This window comes from Zeugodacus cucurbitae, chromosome 3 (genome assembly GCF_028554725.1).
Source record: "Zeugodacus cucurbitae isolate PBARC_wt_2022May chromosome 3, idZeuCucr1.2, whole genome shotgun sequence".
NCBI lineage: Eukaryota > Metazoa > Arthropoda > Insecta > Diptera > Tephritidae > Zeugodacus > Zeugodacus cucurbitae.
The window spans coordinates 78,219,919-78,246,908 of record NC_071668.1 but is presented as its reverse complement, the minus strand read 5'-3'; the positions used below and the strand labels follow the sequence as shown (position 1 = coordinate 78,246,908).

General features: G+C 36.9%; 1 protein-coding gene across 2 annotated transcripts in view; it reads left to right on the top strand.

Annotated features, from left to right (window-relative positions):
* Positions 1-26,990, top strand: part of LOC105211511 (uncharacterized) — a 98,837-nt gene that overhangs the window by 58,250 nt on the left and 13,597 nt on the right. For both annotated transcript variants that reach the window (XM_029039742.2, XM_054227347.1), the window contains exons 4-5: positions 12,924-13,132; positions 24,013-24,148. In XM_029039742.2, the coding sequence (XP_028895575.2) occupies positions 12,924-13,132; positions 24,013-24,148 (345 nt within the window). The remainder of the gene's footprint in view (positions 1-12,923; positions 13,133-24,012; positions 24,149-26,990) is intronic.

Here is a 26,990-nt window from a genome sequence, read left to right as displayed (position 1 = left end):
AATATTTATAATATATATTTTATACCTTTGCTTCCGCCGTTTTTCAATATATGTGTCTAGGGTCAAGCACTGGTCGATTAAATCGATTAAATCGTTTTATATCGATTTTGGACATTTGTGTCGACATTAACCCAACAAAATATTTGTAGAGATCTGTTTGCATCCCAAACTTATTCTCAACTGAAAATGTCACTTTTTGAGCCGAATTCTCGACATTTGCGGGAAATTTTGCTTTTCTTTTTTATTTCCAAGAAAAGTGCGGCTGAGGCTCATCGAATGCTTTCGGATACGTACGGATACGTACGGTGTTCCGATCGATGGCACACGATCTAGCTAACGAGCACTTCAGTTCTTATGAAGAAGTCAAAAATTGGATTGATACTTGGATCGACTCGAAAGATGAGGAGTTCTTTCGTCACGGAACACGCATGCTGCCAGAAAGATGGTCAAAAGTAGTAGATAGCGATGGTCAATATTTTGAATAACATTTTTGTAACCGTTTTTATACAATAAAGCCTTAAATTTACAAAAAAAACGACGGAAGCAAAGTTGTAGACCTACAGATAGATATCTATATCAATTAATTCTATTATGTCACGCTGAGAATGTAAAGTAGTTTTTTTTTATCCCAGATTAGTAGCACCTCTGCAACATGTTCTTGCTCTCAACCAGAAATCAAGAGGTAATCTACTTCCACGCGTGATTGGTTGCGCTACTCACAGTTATATTCATCAATTTATCGCTAATTGCGACTATATACAAATATATATATTTTTTTTTTGTATTTTTTTATTTTTCTCTAAGAGCAATAATTATTTGTATTCTCTCAGTGCACACGCGGGGTTCGCATTCGAAGCGAACCATATTTCTTCTTTCATTTTCATTTACGTACACTTTTTGCAACTATTTTAACACCGTGCGCTTGGCGTCTGTTTCCGGCGGAAATTTTGAAAAATTAGTAGCAATTTTTATAAATGAACTTAATCGCCGGTGCAGGCCAGCCACAGCAGTGCACAGGCTTTTAGCGGCCGGGCAGTGTAGCAAACACAGATACAAACGGAGGGTGGTTTGGGGGGGAAGGGGATTGAGTGGATTTGGGCAGTGCGCACAGGCAAACGCCCAACAATTTGTTTCTATTAATGTTAGCCATATAAAAACGACAACACACAAACACGAACATAAACAAATACATAAGCACTAACAAATCGGTGGCAGCTGGCTGACAAGCACACACAAACACACTAACACATACAAATAATGAAATCAACGCGCAGAGTGAGACAAATTTTATGGGTAAAATAAAGAATAAATGATTTCGGTTATTCGGTTGATAGTGCGATCGGTGTGTGCGTGTGGGCTTTAGTTGGGGCATTTGTTGTAATGTTGGATATTTGTTAGCCTGCTGATTGATACGTGTATTAGCGAGCGTGCAATTTACCTAAATTCCGTGGCCGTTTAATTTCAATTAATGAATAACGAACAAAGCAAAAACATACAACAAAAAATTACACGAAAAACGAACGAAGAGGAAAGGTGTGTGTGTGCGAGCGCAAATGTTTCGCCTCACTGGGCAATAGAGGAGAAAAATTCTATAAAACTGCAGAGTAAATATAGAAAAATGTGCGAACGAAGCCAAGTGTCCGCAGATAATAATGTTGGTTAGACGAAAGAAATACGGCAGAGCGCACAAGTTAATGCGGCCGTGGTAATGCAGGTAATCAGCCGAGGGTTATGTAATGAATGAGCGTATATAAATTAGATAGGAAAAAGTGCCAAACAATAAACGCCCGCTGACGGCTTGAGGTGGGAATTGTCTGCGGCCTTTGCCGGCGCTGAAACAAATAGATGTAGCTTGCCGAGCGAAATAAGTCAGCAAGACGGAAAAATACACAAAGACAGCAAGCAAGCACTAAAAGTATTAGCACCGATAAGCGTCGAGGCTATATATGTACGAGTATATGCAGCCTTTCATGAGCCACACACGCACACCTGCGCTGCGTGTGGGACGTAGCACTTCGTGGGACACTCATCACTCAACATCAACACAATCAATGATGAAGCCAATGATAGGCCAACAAAAAAACCGACACGAACAACAACAACATGTAAGAAACATGAGTTGTTGGCGCAGAGATATCAAGCAATTTCCGCACTTCGCACGCAGTGAAGGACGATCCATGGCAGGGAGACATGGGCACCCATGCAAGCATGTGATAGTTTACAGTGGGCAAAGACTGCGATAATGTGGCTAACTTCATTGGGGCGTGACTTCATTTTATAAACAACTTCTTCTTCTTCTTGACTGGCGTAGACACCGCTTACGCGGTTATAGCCGAGTCCACAACAGCGCGCCACGCATCTCTGCTTTTGGCAGTTTGGCGCCAATTGGTAATACCAAGTGAAGACAGGTCCTTCTCCACCTGGTCCTTCCATCGGAGTGGAGGTCTCCCTCTTCCTCGGCTTCCACCAGCGGGTACTGCATCGAAAACTTTCAGAGCTGGGGCACTTTCGTCCATTCGAACAACATGACCCAGCCAGCGTAGCCGCTGTCTTTTTATTCGCTGGACTATGTCTATGTCGTCGAACAACACATACAGCTCATAGTACATATAAATAAGGAAACAAGATATTCTTAGAGGATTTTAAATACTGATTCGTAAAGATTTAAAATTACAAAACTAAATTAAATATTTATTCTGACATTGGATGCAAGAGTCTCTAATTATTATTGGCTAATATTTTTAGATTATTCTGCCCACTGTTTGGCACGTAAGCACTCAATTACCAACTCACAGCTGATAGTGGAAATGCGGACGCTATGCCAAAGCCATTGACTTGTGGCACATCAATTATGTGGCAAGAAAACACCTCAAATGACTTTTTATTAATGGCGGTTTAGCTGTCAAGCAGACAGCTGGGCTGACAACAACAATTACAGCAGTATAATATGAAACAGAAAAGCATATGGCACTACTTAGAAGAACGCTGGACAAGTCGATTCCTTTGCAAAGCATACCTTAAGGCGTCAAGGCACACATTTTTTGTGAATAAATATGTGTTTCTGCTTGTTTTTGAATTGCCTTCACCGTCAGGTGCTTCGGCGTGCTAGACTTGGCCATTTGACGGCGTCTTCGAGGTATGTAGTGTTTAACACCGTGTCTGTCCTCAGCTGTCCATCAGTTAGTCAGTGAATTCGGCGAGTGGTTAGCGCAGCTGTCACTTGCCGTTAAGCCAATGCGATACGGTTTGGGTTACATTGGCTAGCGCAAAAGACAAACACAGACGCTTCTGGTATACTCAAGTTGATCTCACTTAGGTGTCGTACGCAATAGGAGCACGGCTGAGACAGCAAACGACAGACAAGTGACAGTGCGCAACCGAGTGATAAGTTGATTTATATCCACGACTGATTGATTGAATTGTTTAGCAGTTTTTGTGTGTAAACATACATACATTTATAGTTTTGTTACCTATGGCAGCACACGAAGAAGAGGAGCAATCGCATTTTCTAAAAAGAAAACCAATCAACTGTCAGCAGTAATGGTACGAAATGATTGGCCGATAATCAAATTATAAAAAACTTCCATGAAGTGCTTCGCTAATAAGCTTTTACAGACATAAATGTGCAAATGCATCGCATTCTGTTTAGAAATTCGTTAAAGAAAGAAAACTAGAAAATATTTAAAATAAATAAAAAAATAAACTACAGTAAAATTAGCGTATTTCAGTTCATTAAGAATGATTTATTATACCTTTTCCATTTCTCATTACATTTTAGCAAAAAGTGTACAGTTCTAAAGTGTCGCCATCTTTTTTCGTAAATTTTTATTTGAACATTTTGTCGTCCGCTTATTCTAACCACAGCCTTTTGCAGACTTCCCCACACAAACACATTTCCCTACTTCCTCGCTTACAACCGGTACTACTATCCCTTGCTTTGTAAACCGCTCCTTCTCTACATTTTTTATTTAATGTGCATTTAACTGGCACTCTTTTCTCTTTGTTCACTGAGTTATTTGGCACATTAAATTTAATTATGCTGCACCTCAACTTACAATTAAAACTTTTCTCACTATTTGATACAACTGTTTATTCTTCGCACCTTAGCGCAAGCTTTACGCGAAGTTGAAGAGAATAAAAAGTGCCACAAAAAATGGTGCGAGTAGGCAAAGAGAGTGAAAAAATTCGCTAGATAATTAAGCAGACTTTGGTAGGGTTGGTTGGAAATTTTGTAACATAATTAATATTTAATATTATCTGAACTTTTAGTCGAAAATTTTTTCTCAAATTCGTCTTATTTTGACACGTATTAGTACAGATGTTCCTTTAAATATATGAGATTTTTTACTAGAACTAGATTTTATGTGGGATCTGTGGATCCCAGTATTATCAAAGACTCAAAATCTACCTAAAAATATTTTTTTAGTTACTCTACACGAGAACTTAGACAAAAGGTTAGGCAGTAAAAACTTTTGAAAAGGGAGATAATAGATAGATAAATGAAAGACTAATTAAGATAACTACAGACATGAGATTATCTACACTTCTTATCTCAAAATACTAAAATTTTCACGTTTTTTGCATCGCTTTGTAAAGTGCAGGTGTCACAGATAGCTGACTAAAAAACAGAAAAGTGCTCATATTATAAAAAAGGAAAAAAATAAAAAAGGAAAGAAAAAGAAACATAGTTACAAGTGCAAACGAAAAATTTAATTAAGCATTGTAACCTTCTTTATTGCATTTTTATGAAATGTCTGTTCGGCGGGGTTCTTCTTCAAGAACTCAAAGGGTTGAATGAATATTGTCACAGTGTTTGTTTACAATTTTTATTTCTCCATTTTATTATTGCCCTTTTGATGCTATTTTTCTAACCTTTGTGTTGTGTTTTCTTTTGCACCTTTGTTCAGTCACACTGATTTTCCACTATTCACATATTTGATTTGTATACTGCATAACTCTATTGCTGGTTGAGCCATTTACGAAACGATTTGTCCAACCAATTCAATTTTTCATTGCATATTCAACGCTCGTTCGCCTCCTCGCAAACCAGCCTCCAGCCGCCCACACTCGCTCATTGACCAAAACCGGATTATACACTTATATTTTTACACCTTTTTCTGGAAATCACAACGGCCACCCACAGCAATTGCTTTGCTTACACTTTTCTTGTTTTGTTGTTGTTTTTGCCTTACCTTGACTGCTTTGATTACAACTATAACTGTTCTTATCTTTGCGTACATTCCTTACCTATGCTTCGGTGTTTTATTTTCGTAATTTCAACTTTTTTATGCATTCATGCAAATCACTGTTACACATTTCCATGCCGGCCCGCTCGCCTCTGCAGCTCAAGTCGATCTATAACCAGTTCAATTTTTAATTTTTTTGCTTTAAAATTCCGGTATCTTTTTCTTATCTGCTGAATTTCCCCATGGCCCCTAGAAGTATGCATCATTTTTTACTTTACCCCAACAACAATAACCACCTCGCTTACATTTCTTCCGGTTGCAATAGAGAATAAGTGTTTTTCTTGCTGTTATGTAGTCTTCGTTCTGCTTTATTTATACACTTCCTAGTGCTGCTCATTGTTTTTGACTCATTCCCAGCCACGTCAGCTGGGTGTCGTTGAAATGAATGGCCATCATTGCTGTGCTGATGATGGTCTTTTAACATTGCTTATACATCTTCGTAACTACGAGTACGATGTACCGTTATTTTCACAATAGTTTTCTTGTTGTGCTCGTCTGACATTGTGTAGTTGTTATTGCACGCCTTCATGTTGTAGTTGGTACGACCACAAAAAAGACAAACAACCGGTTGAAGAGTTCTTCATGCAAACGACCCTTTTTTCGATCCTTCGTGGTATGTCATATGTGTTCGGGTGAGTGTGTGTGTTTGTTTGTGAGCTGAGATATCCTTTATTACATAGTATTTACAACCGTTTGTCACATGTGTTGTCAAATCCAAACAACATTTTAAAATGGATGACCATATTAAGTTTATTTGAAGTGCATTGATTTCTGTCGTCCGCCCGAAATTCCTCGCTCTCACATATCACACGTGTGTTTGAGGTGCACACGCAAACCCAATTCCTCAAGTATCTTTGATGAATATGTATGTAAGCTCGCTTTCTTCTCTCTTCTTTGTCTGTGCATTTTCGTGTTTGTATTATTTATCCTTTGCCAATATTTGCGCAATTTGGAAAAAATAAATGATTTGTTATTTGCAACAAATGACTTTGTTCAATTGAAATTTAATGGCTACATCTATTGACTCAACGGATATTTCAACTCTTCACTTTCGCCCAGCGCACACACACGCATGCCACTCGAGCCGCGCACACATGCATACAGACATTTGTCGATATTTTTGTATTGGGTTCTCTGTGTGTGTGTGTGCGAATTAGTTTGTGTGCTCCACTTGGGCGTGACATAGTTCTGCCTGAATGCTTTGCAAATAATTTCATGCCTGCTGATTTTGTGTTGCTGCAGGTCCTAAAGCTTTTACTTTTTTCGACAAACGACAAGCAGCTGTATATCTATTATTTAAAAGCACACATTCATATTTATTACCTTCAACTCCTTTATTTTACAGATTTATATTTATTTATTTAATTCATTTGCGTAATGTCTTTGTCTTTTGTTTCACTCAATTGAGATTCTTAGATAAATGGTTGACAGTTATTCGCAGCAGGTGTCTCGACAAATGGCTGCATTTAAGTGGAATATGAAATACAAACATACATACATGAGCAGTAATACATATACAAATACAAATGTATTTCTGTCTTCCTAGCGCTTTGTGTGTCCTTCACAAATGTGTTCTAGCGGCAAGCAGCAAGTGAAATACGTTTTCTTGGTTTAAAAGCTGATGGCAGTTTAATTTAAGACTACTTAATATTCATAACTAAATTAATTTCAACTCTACACTGATATTTTACAATGAACTTTTTGCACTCTACTTGCTAAATAAAAGAGAAAATTCGCTTTGAGCTGAAATAATTAGAGATATAGCATGCGGCTTATAAAGTTTACCAAATCAAATACTCAAATTCAAATATGGAATACTGGCTAGAAAATATTTGTTGAAACTACTTCCAAGTTGGCTTTTCTACTATAAACGAATGACAACAAAGAGAATTTATCGAAAATTTGGTAGAAATATATGCGTGTCTACAATGTCATTATTGTCAAAACGGTCAACGAATTTGTAGACATTTATTATACTATTAGACCATTATGTGTATTAATCATGTGCCAAGGTTTATTCCTATTGAGCAGTGATTCTATAAAACAACCAGAAGAGATTTCACTATTATGTATAGGGATGTCTCCTACGCAAATTTTGCTCTTTGCTCAAAAACTATTAGGGGCAAACTAACTCTAAGTTACAGTATCAATTTAACGTCATTAAGTTTGACAAATCGAAAAACGTATATTAGCTGGTTAGTCTTTGCCGCCAAGGTGATATATAAGAGTATCCATAATATGATGTAAGAGATGTGATAACGATTATAGTTGTCTTCGATTGGTATTGTCTCTGCTCTCTATTTTTGGGCGCTGCTCTCTTATCAAAAATATTACATCTAAAGGCAACAAATTCGTACGTAAATGGAGTATACGGATAACTCATTAAAAGTGATATTCCAACTCCAGGCAGTCCTATCAACTTATATTTTACATATTTAAACACAATGGTAAAAATGGCTCAAAGGACAATGAAGGAATTTTGCACTGATTTTTACTTACAATAAATTAAAGGGGTTTGACAACTTTTTTTTCATTATTTTTTTATTTTTTTTTTCTGAACCAGCAACATCTCAAGAATATTGTGTTAAAATTTTAGGTCATTCGGAGAAAAACTAACGAAGTTACAGCAGGTTGAATAACGATACCCCCAGCTACTTGCGCTGAGTGTTCAAAACTTTGAATCGATTTTCCCAAATATGTCATTTTTAAAGTCGGTGACCAGCCTACAGAAAAAACTACTGCATCGATCGTTTTGAAATTTTGAACAAATATTCTACATATATATAGCTCTCGAATGACGTCGAGTTTTTTCAAAAATTTTAATTACTAACAATTTTACAATAACAAATAGGTCGATTTTTTCGTCTAAAATCGTCGTTTTGGCTTGGAAATGGTACCAAAAATTAAAAAAAAATTAAAAAGAACTCGACGTCAATTGAAAGATAAACTAATAAACAAAAGAAAGCATTTTGATTTTTTGGTTTCGGATGATCCAGTGATGCTGTAGGCTGATCACCGCACAACAACTTATTTTCGAGGTGCCTGCAGAGATCGACGTTAAATCCGTTATTCCTCGCTATTTTTCGATAAAACTTTTTTTAAGTATCCTTCAAATGTTGTACTTTCATATAATAATAAGTAAAATAAACCTACAGCAATAATTTTTTCCAAAAAAATTCAAGAAGAAGGTCTTTTTTCGACGAAGGAAACCTTACCAGACAGTTTAAGAATACTTCGAACGAATGGCGTGTCATCCATTTTTTTGGGTGTGTTCACGTTTCCAATAATAAAATCTGTTCTTTTCATCTGACTGAAGTTAGACTCTTCGAATAAGCTTGGAAGCGTCTTTTAAAGTTAATACACTAGATTTGACAGTTCTTTAAATTAAGCATATTAAAATATATTTATTTAAATAATTTATCCTCCACAATTCCAGTTCGAACTTCCACTCATGTAAGTGTTGTTTTCGCGAATCCCTCCGAGGATTCCACATATAATAATATTTAACACGCAAATATTGCTTTATTTGTCTCCTTAATAAATAAATGCACCAACACAATTGTACGCTGCTAATGTATGATGAGAGAAAAGGAGGAAGAGGGGAGAGCAAAAGCTCTCTACATACATAAATATTTACCATATTTGTGTAAATGAACACTGTGTGAATTAAATATACACACTTGTATTCCCTTGTGATGTTTCTACAAACAAACAGAATCAGCATGCTGACTCATAAAATATTAAAAGTCACTCGCTGCTGGAAAAAAGACAACGAGTTTGCCAACCGCACGTTGAATTATTCGATTGCCAGCTAAGTTCGCTGTCAAGCAGTGCGTTTGACTGTCTCTCGCTGGTTGTTGCATACATCAGCAAACCGGTTATTCGGAATGGACGTACCGCTCGGCTGGCAGTCAAGTGCTGGCAAACAAAAAAAATAAAATAAAGTGCAAACAAACTAAGTGAAATGAGAAAACGCAATCAAAGCAAATTTAACTCTACGTGGGCAAATATGTCAACAAACCAACATTCTTACACGTGCGTACACTTGAACATGCAGAGATTTATGTGAGTGTGTGAGCGTATTTATATATGTGAGTATGCAAAATGGGAAAATGAGTGCCTTTTATGTGTCTGTCTGTCTGTCTTTGGCATGTGTGCACATGTGATGAGCAAAAAATTTATTGCGGATAAAAATAAGTGCACGAAAATCTCCGGTAAAGCTATACACACGCACACACAAGCATCCTGTCTCGCATACAGCCACAATTAACGGGGCATATAAGGCATTAAAATGCAAAAAAATACCCTAAAGATCGACTTAAATTTGGTGAAAAGTTAAGAGACCGTATTTTGGAGGTTTTAACAAAGTATAAGGCTATAGTAGTAGCAGAGTGGTTGATGAATGTCCAAAAAGGTGTGTGATAAGCAATGGCTACATATCAGTACTAAGGAACTACTAATATCTCAATTTTCTATATATCTCCCTTTGATCTATTAAATATCCCATTAGTCTCTCAAATGTCTTCTTCGCTCGAAAAGAAAGTAAAATTTCCTACCGGGTATTTAATATGTGGATTATATTCGTGAAGCTAATTTTTATTATTCGCCTGCTTGTCTTTCAGAGATTTAACAAAGCGCTTGTATCCGTGCTTACAAATACACATATGACATCCTCAGCCACAGATTCTCTTCGTCGTGCATCGTTGCTTAGTAGCGAAAATTAAAAGTGACGGCGAAAGCATTTCAGCGCAAGCAGCCGTAAATTTTGTGGCGCAAATCTGTACGAAAATAAATTTTTACCACGAAAAATTTTCATCTCACTTTACGCCCACGAAGTCAAAGAAGCGCCCACACACTTGATTCGAGTTATTAATATTATTGAAGCGCACTGTTTGCATAGCATCAAAATAATCTGGTTTCCAAGAACTCCTGGAAAACTCCTTTAGAATTTATGTACTACTATTAAACTACGACATACGAGTCTAACTTCAGTTTAAAAAAAAATTTATTTATTTTCATTTGCATACAGAGCGAAGTCTTTGCTCTCGCTTTCATTGTGATTTGTTATTGTTGTACTGCTCCAGAGCAGAGCTAAACACTTCCATGCATAAGAATTATATTTTTATTTCCTCGTTAACACCAGTAACCCAATTTGTTGAAGCGAATTTGAGGCGCTGCAACACGAAACACCAGCAATTGACGAAATGTTTTGCAACAAGCGTACAACACACTCAAATACCAACAAAGGCAAACATGCTTGTGAAACATTTGTCACACATGTAAGTTCCGTGTTTGCCTTCTTACGGCACTTTGCATTGAAGTATACAAGTTTAATACAAATGTTCCCGCAACACTTCCACACCTAAGCGCTTGAGCGCGTAAAATGCTGAAAATCCGTGAGGCAACAGCAACAGCAGCTGCTGCAGCTATAGCTGTAACTATGTCAGCTATGCACTCGTATTTCGCTGGCAACTTTCATTGAAGTTTGCAACTTTTGTTGACACAAAGTCAAATGAAGTGTATGCGCTCGCTCTCAATGGAATTCAGCTTCGCACATAAGTGTGTAAGCGTTTGAAAACTTTCTAATGACACCGGAATGTACGATGACGAAACTTCGCTGACAGTGAGTGAGTGACTGAGTCAATGGTGAGCGCCAAGTCGTTAGAGTTTAACAGTGAAAAATTGATAAATTTATAAAGGTGCGCGGCAAAGATGCACGGCGGCGCATGTAAACATCAAAAACGGTAAACGAACGCCAGATAAGAAAGAAAGTTTACGCGGAACAGGTGTTTAACCTTCTAAATGTTTAATGAGTGCCTTTTTCTTTCTTTTGGCACTCGAATTTAAAACTATGTCGGCGCTATTGAAGTTTGAAGATGTAACCTCTCTGTAATAATTTCGCTAGATACAACTAACTTTAGTAACTCAAGTTTTACTGTTAACTGTTTGCCAATATTATGGCGATACGCAGCAACTTACAAGTCTCTCGGATTGCCATAAAGCAGCGAGTACATTTATCGGCATGTTCGCATTAAAGTAACAGTCGTATATTACATTTACGGCATAATAAGCTAGTCAGCAATAAATTTTGTTGTTTCCATAGCTCCAAATCATGGAAGGCACTGCTTTTACTTTTACATAAATTAAAAGAGCCCACAAGTGATTGCAGTAAATTGAAAATGAATTGTATTAACCGATAAAATGAAGTGCAGACAAGTCGACAAACATGCCGACAATCACATTCGTGCAGACAAATCCGCAGAAAAAATACAGTCACACACTTGTATTCATACAAAGTAGTGGGGAATGCTGATCAACCATAAAGTGAGGCAGCCAAGCGAATCGAAAACATTGGAGCATATCGAACATTGCATGTCTCGCCGTAATTACTGGCCAACGAAAAGGCAAAAAATATGAGCGCACAAAAAATATGTAATAAACCAACAGAAAACAACAGCGAAAACGAAGCGCAGAAAAGGTATTGAGTAAAGAAATAAAGTAGCCGGCAATGCCGGCACCGAAAGGTTGAGGCCAAACAGAAATAAATTTCCAGCAGACATTTGCTGTCATAAAAACAGCGCAAACCGTTCTACGTGTAATGAGTACAGCAGTAGCAACGACAAATAATATGCGACGACACTAATACGACGACACACGGTGGCCGTTGTGGAATGCAGGGTGTGCGCCTAAATGTAGGCTATAAATATTGTATTGCGCTGCGCCAGCTCCACCTGTGTGTATTGAGTATTGAAAGGTAATCAGTGCAGCGAAGCCGACTACCAAGGAATACACAGTCGACACGGACAAGAATTTGCACTTTACTCTTCAATCCGCATGACAATTTTCCATATCAAAAGTTGAGCACGATTCGCCATTAAAATAAATAATACAAATGTATGCTAACCTTGACGTTCCGCTTGAACGCTAAACCGCAAATGAATGAGTGAAGCAGCAGCAAGGCAGAGCAGAATAAAATAGCTGAAAATAGAAAGCCTAGCAAAAAGTGTCTGCCGCTCTAAAAGCTCATCGACCACACCGATCGACCGCAGCTGTCATTGCAACATCAACCAAATCAGACAAATAAATTATGCGTGAATGGTAAGCATCGGTAATTGCCGCAGTGGTTGTTGTTGCAGATATTATTCGTGGTTTTTTGCTTAATTAATGGTTCTGCGTAAATATCTGGATATAAACTTGAGTATTCTTATGTGCCACAACTATGCAGATTTTATTTAATAAACCTTTGTTTGATTTATTGGAATCGCTTATTGTGGTTAAGCGCCTTCGAGTGCAAATTAATTAGCCAATGTTTGATACGCCAAAAAGTAGGCCACAAAGCACATTCAAGCCGATTTCAATATTATTCGAAATCAAAATAAGTGGGCACTAATTAATTGTGCACCTCAGCGAATGCTTAAACAATAAGTGTCCGATGAAGGGTTAGTAGGCGGAGTGAGAAATGCCATACAAAGAAGAATCCTTTGGTGCTTTATACTTTTGAGCGCTAAGTACAATAATTCAGGAGATTTTAGACATTCAAGTTAATTTAAAATATATTAAAGAAGAAAGCGCAAACTTTTCATATCTGTACAACGAACTAATATTTTATTGCTCTTAAAGCGATTAATATATCATATTCAATCATTCAACTTATTAATAATTAATTTCTCTTTTCAGATTTCGTAACGTCACTGCGCGATGTACGCGTCAAGATTCCACATGCCGCGCGACGCGGTGAGAAGGTGACACTTAAGTGTCTCTACGATCTAGAGGGCGACAGTCTGTACTCGGTTAAATGGTACAAAGGACGGCGCGAGTTCTACAGTTTCACGCCGAAAGAAACGCCAGCAATTAAAGTCTATCAGATCACAGGCGTGCGGGTAGAGGTGAGTTACAAAGGAAACGCAATCAAATTTCAATAATTTTCGAACTCGAAAATATATTTTTATTCAAAACGAAAAATGCCCAAACATTAACAACACTGAAGAAATACCGTTAGTTATCAAGTAAGCTCTTCAACAGCGCTGATTATTGCCACTTGCTATAACGATTAACAACTATGCGCCAAGTGATAAAGACAGCTTCAATGTACCGTTACAATAGCCGAATTTCTTGAATAGTTGTGTAGAGTAACTGTCTAAAGCAACTTTGTAACCGCAATTTCGCGCACGTTGCTTATTTACATTGTATACATAGCACAGAGTGGCCCCAATGACGGCTTCAAGCAGCAGAAGGCAAAAATGTCGGCGAAATTCATATTCCAAAATTGTATAAGTTTCTGTGTGCGTGAAAGACTTTCATGTTTGTATTCAATTCAGACAACAACTTGACGCGCACGGAGAGTGGTTTTCATTACTGTCACTCTATTTGGCGCCGTCACAGAAGCGTGCGGCGCTGCGTATTTCATTCAAAAGTGTTGCGTACTTGAAGACTTTCCAATGCACATAGAGCGAATGAAGTTAGATTGGCTGGCTGTTGAATTAAAACTTTGCGCTTTGACTTGAATATTCATTACTTTTTATTGCCATTTGCCATACCAAAAGTATTTTTTTTTTTTAATTTATGCACTGCCAGTTGTTTTTGGGTACGCAGCAATGAGGCTTAATACTCAGCGGTGGAATTTCGAAATTAATTGCTTTTGATTGTTGAAGTGCTTCGCTGGTGGTAATTGCCTGTTTACACGCCTTTGATTTTAAAGCAGTGAAATAATATTTGAATCTGTTGATACGATGATTGCGATAAAGTTGGAATAGCTTTTTGAAATCATTTACTGGTAAAATGCAATTAAAGTAATTTGATTTTCCATGCTATTGAGTGTAGTATGAAGTGTATTTGATTATAAATTATAAAAGTTATTGATGCACTTTTCTTGAGTCAAAACGCATCCAAAAATAAGCAAGCAATATGTATAATTAACAGAGATTTTGGGCATGTAAGCAATATTCTTATCACAATCATGCTAAACTTGCTAAGAAATGCTAAACTCAAACTGAAATTGCTGCTTTAATAGCAATGAAAACCAAACATTCAAACAACAACTTTAAATCTTAAAACAACAACACACTTTCCTGTTGTAAAATCAAGAGCTAAAATTAAGCATAAAATGAAGTATAATCAGTAGGAATATACACATAATTATGACATATTTGCACACATACAGACACATGTATGACTATAAGGTCCAATAACATGTCACTCATACGCCGTGTACCACCAAATAAGCAACTTCAAGCAAGTGTAGCAAAGTTAAGCGCAAGCACATATGTGTATAAGTGTGGGTGACAATTCTTTGAGACAAGTGTAGGAGTAAGATATGAAACTATATTAAAAAATTTAAAATAAATTAAAAGCGCAAAACTCGACTTGTCCGTGCGCTTTTGTTTCCGCAAACAAAGCGAGCTGCACTTTCGACTTCAGCATAACACGCTTGCTGCTGTTAATGTTGGCGATTGTGCGTTTTTATATGTTTTATCGTTTAATGTCCCTGGACACAGACACACACAATATGTGAAACTGCTGACGGAGCGCTTAAACTTCTTCCTTCTTCTACTTCTCCTTCCCCTGGACGTTTAAAAATTGCTCATGCTTTAAAGTTGTGCATTTAATATTCTAAGCATATACTTCATTATGCTAAAACTAATGCGAAAATATAATATACAATATTCAATCGCATTTGCTGTCCATTAACCTCGGCCCTGCCTCGCGTTGTTCATATCGAAATTTGAAGTTTTTAATTAAATAAAATTTTCGGCATTCAACGATCTTTTATTTTAGCTAATTTGCCTAGTTGCATGTGCTTAAAGCAAGCTCACTTTTCTCGCATACATTACATACAACTCAAAGGCTTTGTTTCCAATTTTTGCTGTCAGCTGTCGACTGTCGACTTAGTTTCGAAACTCTTTTCACAGAAACTTCACTTTCACGTGCAGCCATTGTGTTTATTACACCTGTGCAACATGTTACAACGTAAATATGAGCATATGAGCACATGAGCACACATGTAAGTAAGTAGACAGGTTGTTTTTAATTTTCTACAACCATGATTCAGCAGCATACACTCTCCCTCTCTCTCTCTCTCTCTCTCCTCCCCTCTTTGGTTATACTGCTTGTTATTTTGCAAAGTGTCAAAGGCTTCGTCGGCGGCAGTTTGTTTTTATTTCGTCTTTTCACGCTCTCAATTGTTTTTCGTTTTATTTGCTTGCACTGTGCTGTGCTGTGTGAATTTCTCACATTTTGCCACCTTCAATGAGGGTAGCATGTGTGCTTGCCGCTTCTATGCCAAATTCTAGAGCAGGTGCCAATTATTCGTGTGTTTTTTTTTGTGTTGTGTCGTTTGCTGCTGTATTTTCTCCAGTTGGCGTCTCGTTCACACTTTTTATTCACTCTGCAACTATGTGCTGGCTTTTTCTCATACGCCGTTTGCCTTTTTCCGCATATCTTGCATATGTATGCTATGGTTATGCCGTGTTCTACATGTGCAGGTGTGCACTTTTCAACCAATTTTCAGTCACATGACAGCCTTATGGTCACAAGCTACATATGTGGATACGCTTTAAATCCAAATATGCACTTTCTTAGTCAAACTTTGTTATTCGCCGCTTTAATTACATGAATGACACTGTATTAAAGATAAAGTTTTTTCGTACTAAAATCCATTAAATTATCGTTCACTTTTATCAAATTTCAATAGAAACCCGATACAAAAGAATTAATTCCACGTATCGAAAAAGCGTTCGCTCATTTCGCTAAGCTTTTAATTAAAATTCGTGTTTTGTTATGAAATCCCAGCTTGTAATTAAGTAATCGATAGCGGTATTATTACAATAGCGGTTTATGCATTACCGTTGTGTTAATAGAGACACTTAATAAAGGTTAATTCATTGGGCACTATGACAAGTGAATGACCAAACAACACGGCACGTGGACAAATGCCGTTAAATCACGGAGACCGTACTGTTGTTAAGGTTGAGCGGCCCGTTGCATGTGAGGAAAATGCCGCCATATGTTGACACACCAAATGTAAATATGCATGAATTTGTTGTGCTCGATTTGTTTATTCTGTAATTAGCAGGTATAAATGTGTTCCCCACAATGACAGCCAAATAAAAAGTAAGCAAATATAAACACGGAATAAAACCGGCGCACAAAAGCATTGGTATGCATGACACACGGCACACTCCCCTCTCTACTTTTACATATTATATCCATGTGAGCGCTTGGTAACAAATGTATAATTTATTGCTGTATAAATATTTTCTCAAGAACCTGACAATCTTGTTGATATGGCATGACCTTTAATCATGTTGAATTGGCATGGAAAATTGAGTACTTAGTCTGTTTATCTTTGTACTGGTGACAGCCGTAGCTAAGTGAGTTTAGTTCAAGTTCAGTGGAGGAAGTTGCATGGTTCCGACAAGACAGTTTTGTTTAGAAAAATGAATGACAGAATGACATTAAAACAAGAAAGTAAAGGCTAAGTTCGGGTGCAAGCGAACGTTTTATACTCTCCTAATTTATTGCTATTTTTTAAGTAAGATATCACACAATTTGATATGCCATATATTCGGCATAAAGTCCAATAGAAAAAACGAAAATCATCATATATAGTATATATTCTGAGGTAATTCCTAAACCGATTTCACTCATTTTCACCACCAACATACATTATATCTAAGATTATATGCTCATTTAATTTGGCTAAGACAGTTCACATATTAACCGATTTATAAGCTATTAAGACCATCGTATTTTTGAAAATCCCATAATTAGGTATATGAGAGCTAGGGGAAGTTATGACCACATTTTAACCATTTCTGGTACAGAGACACACTATTAGAAGAAAAAGATTTCTTCTGAATTAAATTAAGAGAGATTTACCCATATTTTCGATTCAAATTTACCCTTAGGCGCTGAGTTCTTCACATTCGATATCCGGGGCCTTGAAAAGTTTTAGCCCGATTTAGAAAATTTTTCATAAGTGATGCCACGGATTATATACAGTATTTGTGTAAACTTTTATTTCGCTATCTTCATTGGTTCCTTATGTATATCTTATATAGTGAAGGAATCAGATGGAATACAAAATTGAGTTATATGGGAAGTTGTCGTAGTTGTGAACCGATTTCATCCATTTCCACACGTGCCATCAGGGTGTCAAGAAAATATTACATACCGAATTTCATTGAAATCTGTCGAGTAGTTCCTGAGGTATGGTTTTTGACCCATAAGTGGGCGATGCCACGCCCATTTTCCATTTTGTAAATAAAATCTGAGTGAAGCTTCTTTCTAGTATTTTTTATGCAAAATTTAGTGTTTCTGACGTGTTTAGTTAGTGATTTTTTTTCAGTAATTTTCAACCTAACCTTTGTATGTGAGGTGGGTGTGGTTATTATCCGATTTTTTTAATTTTTGGACTGTATTAAGAAGTGGCTAAAAACTGCCACGACTGCTGAAAGTTTGGTTTATATAGCTTTACTGGTTTGCGAGATATGTACAAAAACCCTATTTGGGCACGGGGCCACGCCCACTTCCCCAAAAAAATTACATCCAAATACGCCCCTTCATATTGCGATCCTTTGTACCAAATTTTATTTTCATAGCTTTATTTATGGCTTAGTTATGTCACTTTATGTGTTTTCGGTTTTCGCCATTTTGTGGGCGTGGCAATGGTCCGATTTTGCCCGTCCAAGAAACAAATGTGCCAAGTTTCATCAAGGTATCTTAATTTTTACTCAAGTTACAGCTTGCACAGACGGACGGACAGACAGACATTCGGATTTTGACTCGCTTCGTCGGCCTGATCACTTTGGTATATATAACCCTATATCTAACTCGTTTAGTTTTGGGTGTTACAAACAACCTTTATGTGAACAAAACTATAATACTCTCTTAGCAACTTTGTTGCGAGAGTATAAAAATCTATATGTTGTCACAATCTAGAGAGACTAATTTCAAAACCTGGATCCATGAAGGTCGGCAAATACTCTTTACCAAATGCTAATTTAGCCGAATTGCCCTGAAGTAAGTCCTCAATCCACTAGTGGAACCCGAAAACATTTGTTCCCTGCTGAGTCATATATACAATAAGGTAGATGTATACCTTGTCACCCATTTTATTTACCACTAAAACCTCAAAGAAAGTTATTCACACATATCGGTGCATTCAACCAATTGCGTTCAATGAAATATATAAAGAAAAGCAAATATTTTCATAATACAAAAATAGGCGTAGACGTAGAATTATCAATGAATAGACACCTGGTCGAAACGTGAGTGTGGGTCATGTGACCAAATAGAGTTATGTGTGTGTGATATAATGTGGTAGCTAATTTATTACCTATTTATACAGCGCTTTCCTTAAATTAGCCATAATGAAGGTTACTGGTTATCAGTGACATATCAAATTAATAGAAATTAATAACTCAAACTAAGCCAACTAAGTCAATATGAAGGTTAACTAAAAACGAACAAAATTACTCTTAAACCGTATAAACACATATTCAAGAGTCATTAGTACAAAGCATTTAACTAAATAGTATTATAAATAAAACTTAAGCAAATCAAATAAAGCTTTATTTTATTAAATCAGTATATATGTATGTATGTGCGTGCATTCTATTCATACTAGTCCTTTATTCATATAATATATGCCACATCCCACTACCCAACATCCCAACATCATACAGCAACGGCGAACAGTTAGAAGTGTTCATTTAAACTTCATCTTTTCGAGCTTAGAACTGAAAGTTTTTGCCAAAATCTTCATAACTGTTTGTATGCTCATTTACTGGTCAACTTTAGTGCCGTATGCTGTATGTTTGGCTGTGTGTATTTGCTTTGCTAAATTTGAGCTTGTTGCACCGCATGGTTCTTGCACTGTAGTCCACACCGGTAACCCCGCTCCGCGCAACTAAATTCCTCTCACCACAGCACATAGTCCACAGCATATGAAAGTGTTTGAAAGTGCTAATTTGCTTTGCATTTAAGAGCGCAAATGCGAAACTTCAAATGTTGCAACAGCAATAACACTGAAGGGCCTGGCCCCTATAAGACCACCTCGACTGGTGGTGGTCGGTCGTACGCTTCCATCGTTTCGGTTTAGTTGGGTAAAAACTTGGCCAAAATGATGCTGACTTGAAGTTTCTGCGCTCCCAGCAAAGGGGGATCCAATTGCCTCACGGTAACAAAAGACCAACACACCACTTTACAAGTTTTACATATATACATACATACATATTTTGTAACATGAGCGTGTGAGTAGTTTCCGAGCATAGTGTTGAGCGGAAATCGTGCGGAAGTCCATAGAGAAAGCTGCACTAAAAACTGTTGTTTAGCAAGTGGCAGATAAAATGCGAAAATTACCTCTTACCGACACCACAAAATTTTGGAAAATATTTAGAAATTACGTAAACCAATTTAAAGGGAAATATGGACCATAGAGTAGTGCATGAAAGCCACCTACCAAAACACACGAGCAACACATATTTGCAGGCGAGTGTTAAGCAAACAAGCACCCATTTTGTAGTTGTATAATATTATCAACAAATTTGTGGTGCCAACACATTTTAAACTTAACTCGGCTCGGTTAGTCCAGTTAGAAAGTTTTCAAATGTAAATATTAACAAAATTAAAAGGAAAACTTGCAAATATACTTAATAAACATAACGGAAGGAAATACAGCTTAATAAAATGTGACAAACAACAAGAGAAACAATATTTAAATGAGTTGGTCAGTTAAAGATTCAAATAATAATATTCAAACACGCATTTTATACTAGACCAACAAATAATAGAGTCATTTCTCACAATGCAGACATCATGCTTGAATGTCGTCTGTTGGACGAGTTGGAAGTCTTTGTTAATTTAATATTGCATATTTAAAACTTTATTTGAGTTTAGATTGCTCGAGAAGTGTTCAAATTCATGAACTCTTGGGAACTCTTTACAAAACTTATATACCGAAGTTAGAAAGGGGTAGAGTGACATTGCGAAGAAGCAAATTATTTAGAAGTTATCTAACATGAATTATTATGGCCACTAAGCTCATCTCTTAGACAAACTGTTGTTCCTGCTTTATCGAGGAGTTGTCTAATACTCAATCAAACACGACCAGTGTACTCTTTAAAGTGTTATCAATAAATATTAGAACCTCAGCATATGTATGTAGTATGGATAGAAATTAAAATAAACTCTTGAGATCGAAAGATTTTCTGAATTCTTTAATAAAAAAAATATCTTAATAAATGCAAATGAGATAATTCTCCTTTCCAAAGTAAAGTAAACAAATGCACGCAAAAACCTCAAAACCTCTGCCCTTGACCTCTTAATGACTGTGGTGTGCAAATTAACTACCTCATACATTCTGTACATACCTCGCCTGTGTTTTCGCCAACTTCATAAGTAAGCGGTGTCATTCATATGTTCAAGTAAACACTTATTTGTTGGTGAATCCCTTGTGGCTCAAAGCCAAACTTAATGCCTTTTATGACCATGTTTTATCAAACCAACGACTCAGCACTTCAACACCCACGCGGATACGTGGGCGGAGACATAAAACCACAAAGTCATCTCTAATCGCTGTTATTAACTGATTGCATTCCACCAGCACAAACACCCACAGCCACAAATCCAAGGCGAATGGAACAAAGTAAGCGACACAAGGAGGCGCCGTAATTGCTGAAAGCCATTTGCAAACGAGCAGTAAATCTACATACAAGCGAGTACATAGCGATTTATGTAGGAAAAAGTGTCTGCAGCTGGCATTTATAGTGCAGTCGTATGTTATCTCTTCTTTCAGTGCCTTTGTCGGCTAAACTTGTGAGCGCACTGAAAATATTACAACCCGAACATGGGCATGCGAATGTGTTTGTGTGTGTGTGTGTGTGCACAAAAACCGCAAGCAAACAAATTTTCTCAGCAGCAAACAACGAACAAGCGTATCAGCTACATACATACATGCATCTAGTTGCATGTGAGAGCACACGAAGCCACACACCGGCGAGCACATATATACATATATTACATATGTTAATAGCATTGTTAGCACACATGTAGTAGTTGGTACACACACACACGCACTCACATGCAGCGCCGTGCACTTGAGGGGCGGCCAAATGCGCAAACATAACTCATTTTTGCAATCTTCGCAAATTTGCCAAAGATCCACGGCATACTTATATGTAGATATGTAAGCGCATTGCAGGCAGTAAATGTAAGGTATGTAAGCAGTGGCATTGGCGTTTATAATGTAGCAGCGTGCGCATATATCAAAGCAACTTGCGTTTAAAGACACCCCACTCCCTGCAGTCAACCTTGCCGTGCAGCCACTGCTAGCCCTCTTAAGTAGCCGTTAATGGTTTAGGGCAGCAGCAATGCTATAATCTCACATGGATGTGCCTGCATTTATCTTTCTCCGCTTGCCACCTTCATTCGCAAGTTTTATGGCTTGCTATTTCCGTTTAACAACTCTGAAGAAGTTTGCATGCTTTTAGGCGCTGACGCATGCGCCTTTTATATCGACATTCTCAAATAACTACTATTTCAAATCGGACTTTCTAGTCTCTCTTTGTCGCGATTTAAGAGCATTTGCAGCTTTATGCGCAGAAGTTAGTCTTTGCTTTATGGATTGCATGACGAAGCTTCAAATGTCGGACAAACTTGCTTGTCGAGGAACTTTCTTAATAGAAATTGTGTATTCCTTTAGGGCAATAACCTAAATATTTTCTCCATTAAATGATATTAGTCGCAAATCGGTTCATTTGAGACGCCCTAATTAATAAATGTAAATAATTTTTACTATATAATTTCTATGCTTTCATACCCCAGTCAAATAATTATATGTGCATATCTGTTTTTGTTTATATTTCTTATTCACTGTTATTTTTTGGATTTCGGTAAATGTGGAATAAAAGGTTGATATGTTACAGTTACTATGCAACGAAAATTGTTTCATACTTTTCTCGTTCGTTGGACAGTTACATTAAGATTGTGCTTGTGAATTGGGTATTGCATAGTAAATATTTATATGTGCAAAATCAGTTTAGCAAAAACTTTTTTTGCTAAAATTTGTTTTCAAAAATTAATGAATTATTAAAAATTTGATTACATTTATTTAACAATAAGCCTAAAGTGACTCGTCGCACTAGTTTATCACCCGAGGAACAAGTAATAATCATAGGAATGCATGAAAGCGGTTCCAAAATGGCTCTAGACCAAAGCGACATCGGAGCTGTATCTCAAAATTTCTTAAAAACCCCACTAATTATGGTATAGTGCGACGCAGTGGACGAAAAACAACATTGATGAGCGGTGCGAAAGGATGATTCGACGGATAGTAGTTGCGTACTTGATAAGCAGCTATCAAATATGGACCTAATTAAGACAGAAAAGCACAATAAATATAATTTTTCAGTTTCTGAAACACACCTCCATGGCACCTAAACCAACGCTAAAGAAAGACACAATCAAGCACATTTGAGGTTTGCAAATAAATACCAATTCTGTGCCGATGAGTGATAGAATACAGCCTTTAGTGACGAAAAAAAATTAAATTTGGTCGGCCCAGGTCATTGCAAGAAATATTGGAGAGATTCGCACCTGGAACGGTACCTTGATTTCATGGGTTGCATTTTGCTACTGTGGAAAGCTATTTACATGTTTTATATTCACTCAAATGAATGCTAATATCAATTTAGATCTTTTGGACAGTGAGTTAATAAAATTTGCTGGCAATATTTATGGCATATAATTGGACATATCGAAAGGATAACGCTTCAATCCACACGAAGAACATCTTTAACGATCGGAAAATTCCGGTATTACAATGTGCAGCATTGAGTTCGAACCTAAATCCTATTGAGGATCTCTGGGGGGAACCTCTCTGCTCCGGTTTTCCAAAACGGAAAGCAGTTTGAGACAGTACGTCACCTTAAAGTAGCCATAAAGCAAGAATTTGCCAATATTTACATAACAATTCTACAGTCAGTAGTTAATTCTCTGATTAAGCGGCTTAATTTAGTTTTAACATATAAGGACAATTCTACTGACTATTAAAATAAACATTGCTTTCAGTAAAACTCAAATGTATAGGCTTTACTGGTAAAAATAGTAAAATGCACATATAAATATTTACCATTAGCCTAAACTTCAATTCAGTTTTATAGTTTATTAAATATTTTGAAATTTGTTATTTTTTGTTTTTTTTTTATATCGTATACATTAAAAATAACAAACCTGCAAACTCAGAAATATTTGCAATTTTGTAATCTTTAATTTTTTTTTTTGCAAAAAGTTCATGCACATATAATTATTTGACTGAGGTATACAAAATTGTGCTTCACCTTAAAGCCACGACTACCGCAGTTACTCAATTAAAACTTATGCAGAAATTCGTATGTCTTTTCATTCACATTTAATTCCCCTGGCAGTGCGCACTGCAATCATAATTACTCTGTTTGTTTGCCCACACTTGCTTTACTTTGTTGTTATTGCGCAATATTGACGTCCATTAATTTTTCATTTTCTTTACTTAATTTTTATTATTTTTCTTTTTTGTTTTGCGCTGCATCTTCTTTACGCGGAATTTTTTAATTGGTGTGCGCAATTTTTACTGATTTCATCTGCTTTCGTGAGATTAATTCGTCTTCTCCGTGTTTTTTTTTTTGTTCAGTTTTTAAATACTATTGGATGGCCCAATCATTGCGCTCTTGTTGCAGCACTCATTTTCCTTATTAATAATATTTCGCTTCTTTGCATTCTTTTATTGCAGCGTTCGGCATCCAATGAGAGCCAATTGGTTTTGGACTCCGTTACTGTCTCCACCACTGGCAAGTACAGTTGTGAAGTGTCCGCAGATGCGCCATCCTTTCACACGGAGATCTCGGCCGGTGAACTGGAAGTGGTTGGTAAGTGTCGACACATACTATACGAGAGTATAATTAACATGAAGTATGAGGAATAATTTTATTGTGTGTTAAGACAGGGAACGTCGATAACGATCAAGCAAACATTACGCAGAAGAAATATGAATTTCGTTTAATTTAATTACAGGGATTCTATGATTGTCTAGGGTGAAACTGCAGACACTGATATATAGAAATAGTATACTTGCAAGCAAGTGGTTAGTCGAAATGCGTGCCTGAGTTATACTAAATAAGAACCGAAGGTTATGTTCGAATTCGAACCAATATTCACCACAATTTAAAGAGACTTGTGAATCCCCCAAATCCTCGCAATCCTCCTTGCACTTCCTGAAAAATAAAGAAAAGTGTAATGTTAGATGATTTTGAATAGTCACAAATTGACACCAGTTAATAATAGTATTCAACTTTAATTAAGATTGGCAACCCAAATATGTGGTCACGTCCACGTGACACGTTATGACCTAACTTCAAATATATATGTATAGAGTATCTAAAAATATGAATCACTTTATGAATAATCAAAGAGTCCAGCACATCCAGTTTACGCCATCTAGCCAGAGTGGAAAGCGCATATTTTGCTAATGTATTTTTCGGCAACGTGCTGAGCATCTCGACAGTTATTGCAAACTGCAAGGGGCAGCAAGCGGCAAGCACACTCAGGAAAAGTTATAAATAAACAAATCCAACGTCAACGCCCGCACGTACACATACACACACACACACACACGGACTGTCTCGTGCATAACTGTGCATGGCGAACTCTCAAGAACGATCGACGCCAACTGTCGCTCCATCATTTTGTCATGGCAACATCCGTTTCAAATTGACCATTTGCGACGGTAAAAGCCAAAAAAGTACGATAAAAGTGGAAAATGGCACAAAAATGTGAAAAATTTGTTAAGAAAAAATTGAAGAAAACTGTCGGTAAGCAACGGGGAATGTACTCGTACAGCATACAGCCGAAAATAGAAAATTGCATGAAAATAAACTCTAGACACTTGACAACAGACGAGATTGACTTTTGGTGGGGTGGAAGAGAGCGGCGCCGGTTGGACGGCGGTCAGTGGCGTCAGCCAAGCATTGATGCATACTTGGCGGCGGCGACGTCTGCACATTCGTCTGGACAACTGACAACGGCCAACGTGCTGCATACATACATAGTAACGGTAAATGAATGAACACGAAGACCAAAACAACTGGCGAAAAAAGCTATGAATCGCACGACGGGTAAAAAAAAAGTTCGCAGATAAAGGTGAAGGTACATCAAGCGAAAAATAGAAACTTTTAACGGCCGAAAAAGTGAGAAAGAGACAGCGCTGTGTATGTGATGGTGTATGGGAGTTGCTTTAACAAGTTGCATAAAAAGCGCAGTTGGAATTTTATTGCAATTGTAGGTGGCACAAAAGATACAGCAAAGCTTTAGCGGAATACGGACGGTAACCTAACTCGTGTAGGAGGCATCGCAGCGAAAAATTTGAGTGGGCACTAACGACCCTCGGATTTAGACTGCTTAACACTATAGAATCTTAAATTAAACTTATCTCGGTAATAAATTCTATATTTTTAGTATAGGTGGGGGGTTGCTTCTTTGGTTAGTGAAGAGCACTACATTAAGTTTGTAATGCCTTTAAACTGTGCTAATTGTTAAGAAAGAGCACATTCTAGACATGAGTTATACTTTTACTTTCCAAATAGAAGGGAAGCTTAAGGATGTTACAATAATTAATTTTAAAATGGTAAGAACTAACCAGATCAGAGTAATAATTTAATCCCCTTCTGATAATGACATAATTAGTTATTCCGTTATGTAAATATTGGAGCAATATTTTTATCGAAATAATTGGTAGGACAAATAAATAATAAAAATGAATTTTTTAAGTAATCGGCAGCTAGAAAGCTTTCATGACTTACTCAGCGAATATTTTCACTGAATATGTACTATCTGTTGTTTATGTTGCGCTGTCATCGCCGTGTGACGACTAGGAAAACTTTTCAAGCAAGTTTCCTTCCGTTACTTTTACCAGCCTTGAATTTCGCTACGAGCGTCGAAAGTAAATTTATAGCAAACAAAACCCATTAATTCAGAAATTCATGAAATTGCGCGCATTAAAATTTACCACTGAAATTGTGCTCGAAGCAATAAAATATATTTACATCGAGAATGGCAACAAACAAAACTGACACTGGGAAAGAAATCAATGAAACAATAAAGCTTAGGAACTACAGACAGATTAAAAACAGTATTAAAACATGAACTTTTGCGGTTAATGATACCAGATTGACTTAAAAATTTACGGGTATTAGGTTCGTGATTTAGCTGGCATCACTTTCCCTTGCCTACTACGAACCGAAAGCTTTCCCTGAGGTTATTGTTTACTCAGCAGAGAGAATGCTGGAGAAGTAAAGGCCGGTTCTTATGTTTATATTTATGATAATCAAGGATTAACGAATATGATGTACTTAAGATTTCTCAGTTATCAAACAAAATAAAACTTTTATTTTAAGGAATTATTTAATTATTCACTTCAATATGAAGAAGAAATAGAGCAATTTCCGTTTGTGAGCTTTTATAAAGTTGTCGCACAAAAGTTCAAAAAACTCTAAAAAAGCACCACAGTCAGCGCATTATAACCAAACTAGTCACCTCACATGTATTAAATACGTTTCAGAACCAGCCAATCGTAAAAGTGTTGATGACCGAGCTTCCACAGCAAATAGATGAGCACGTATCAAAAAAACATTCGAAAAGTATTAAATTCGCATTACTCATTTCAACTATTCAACTTTTCAAATGTGCTTCACCGGCGCCACCGAAATAACTACC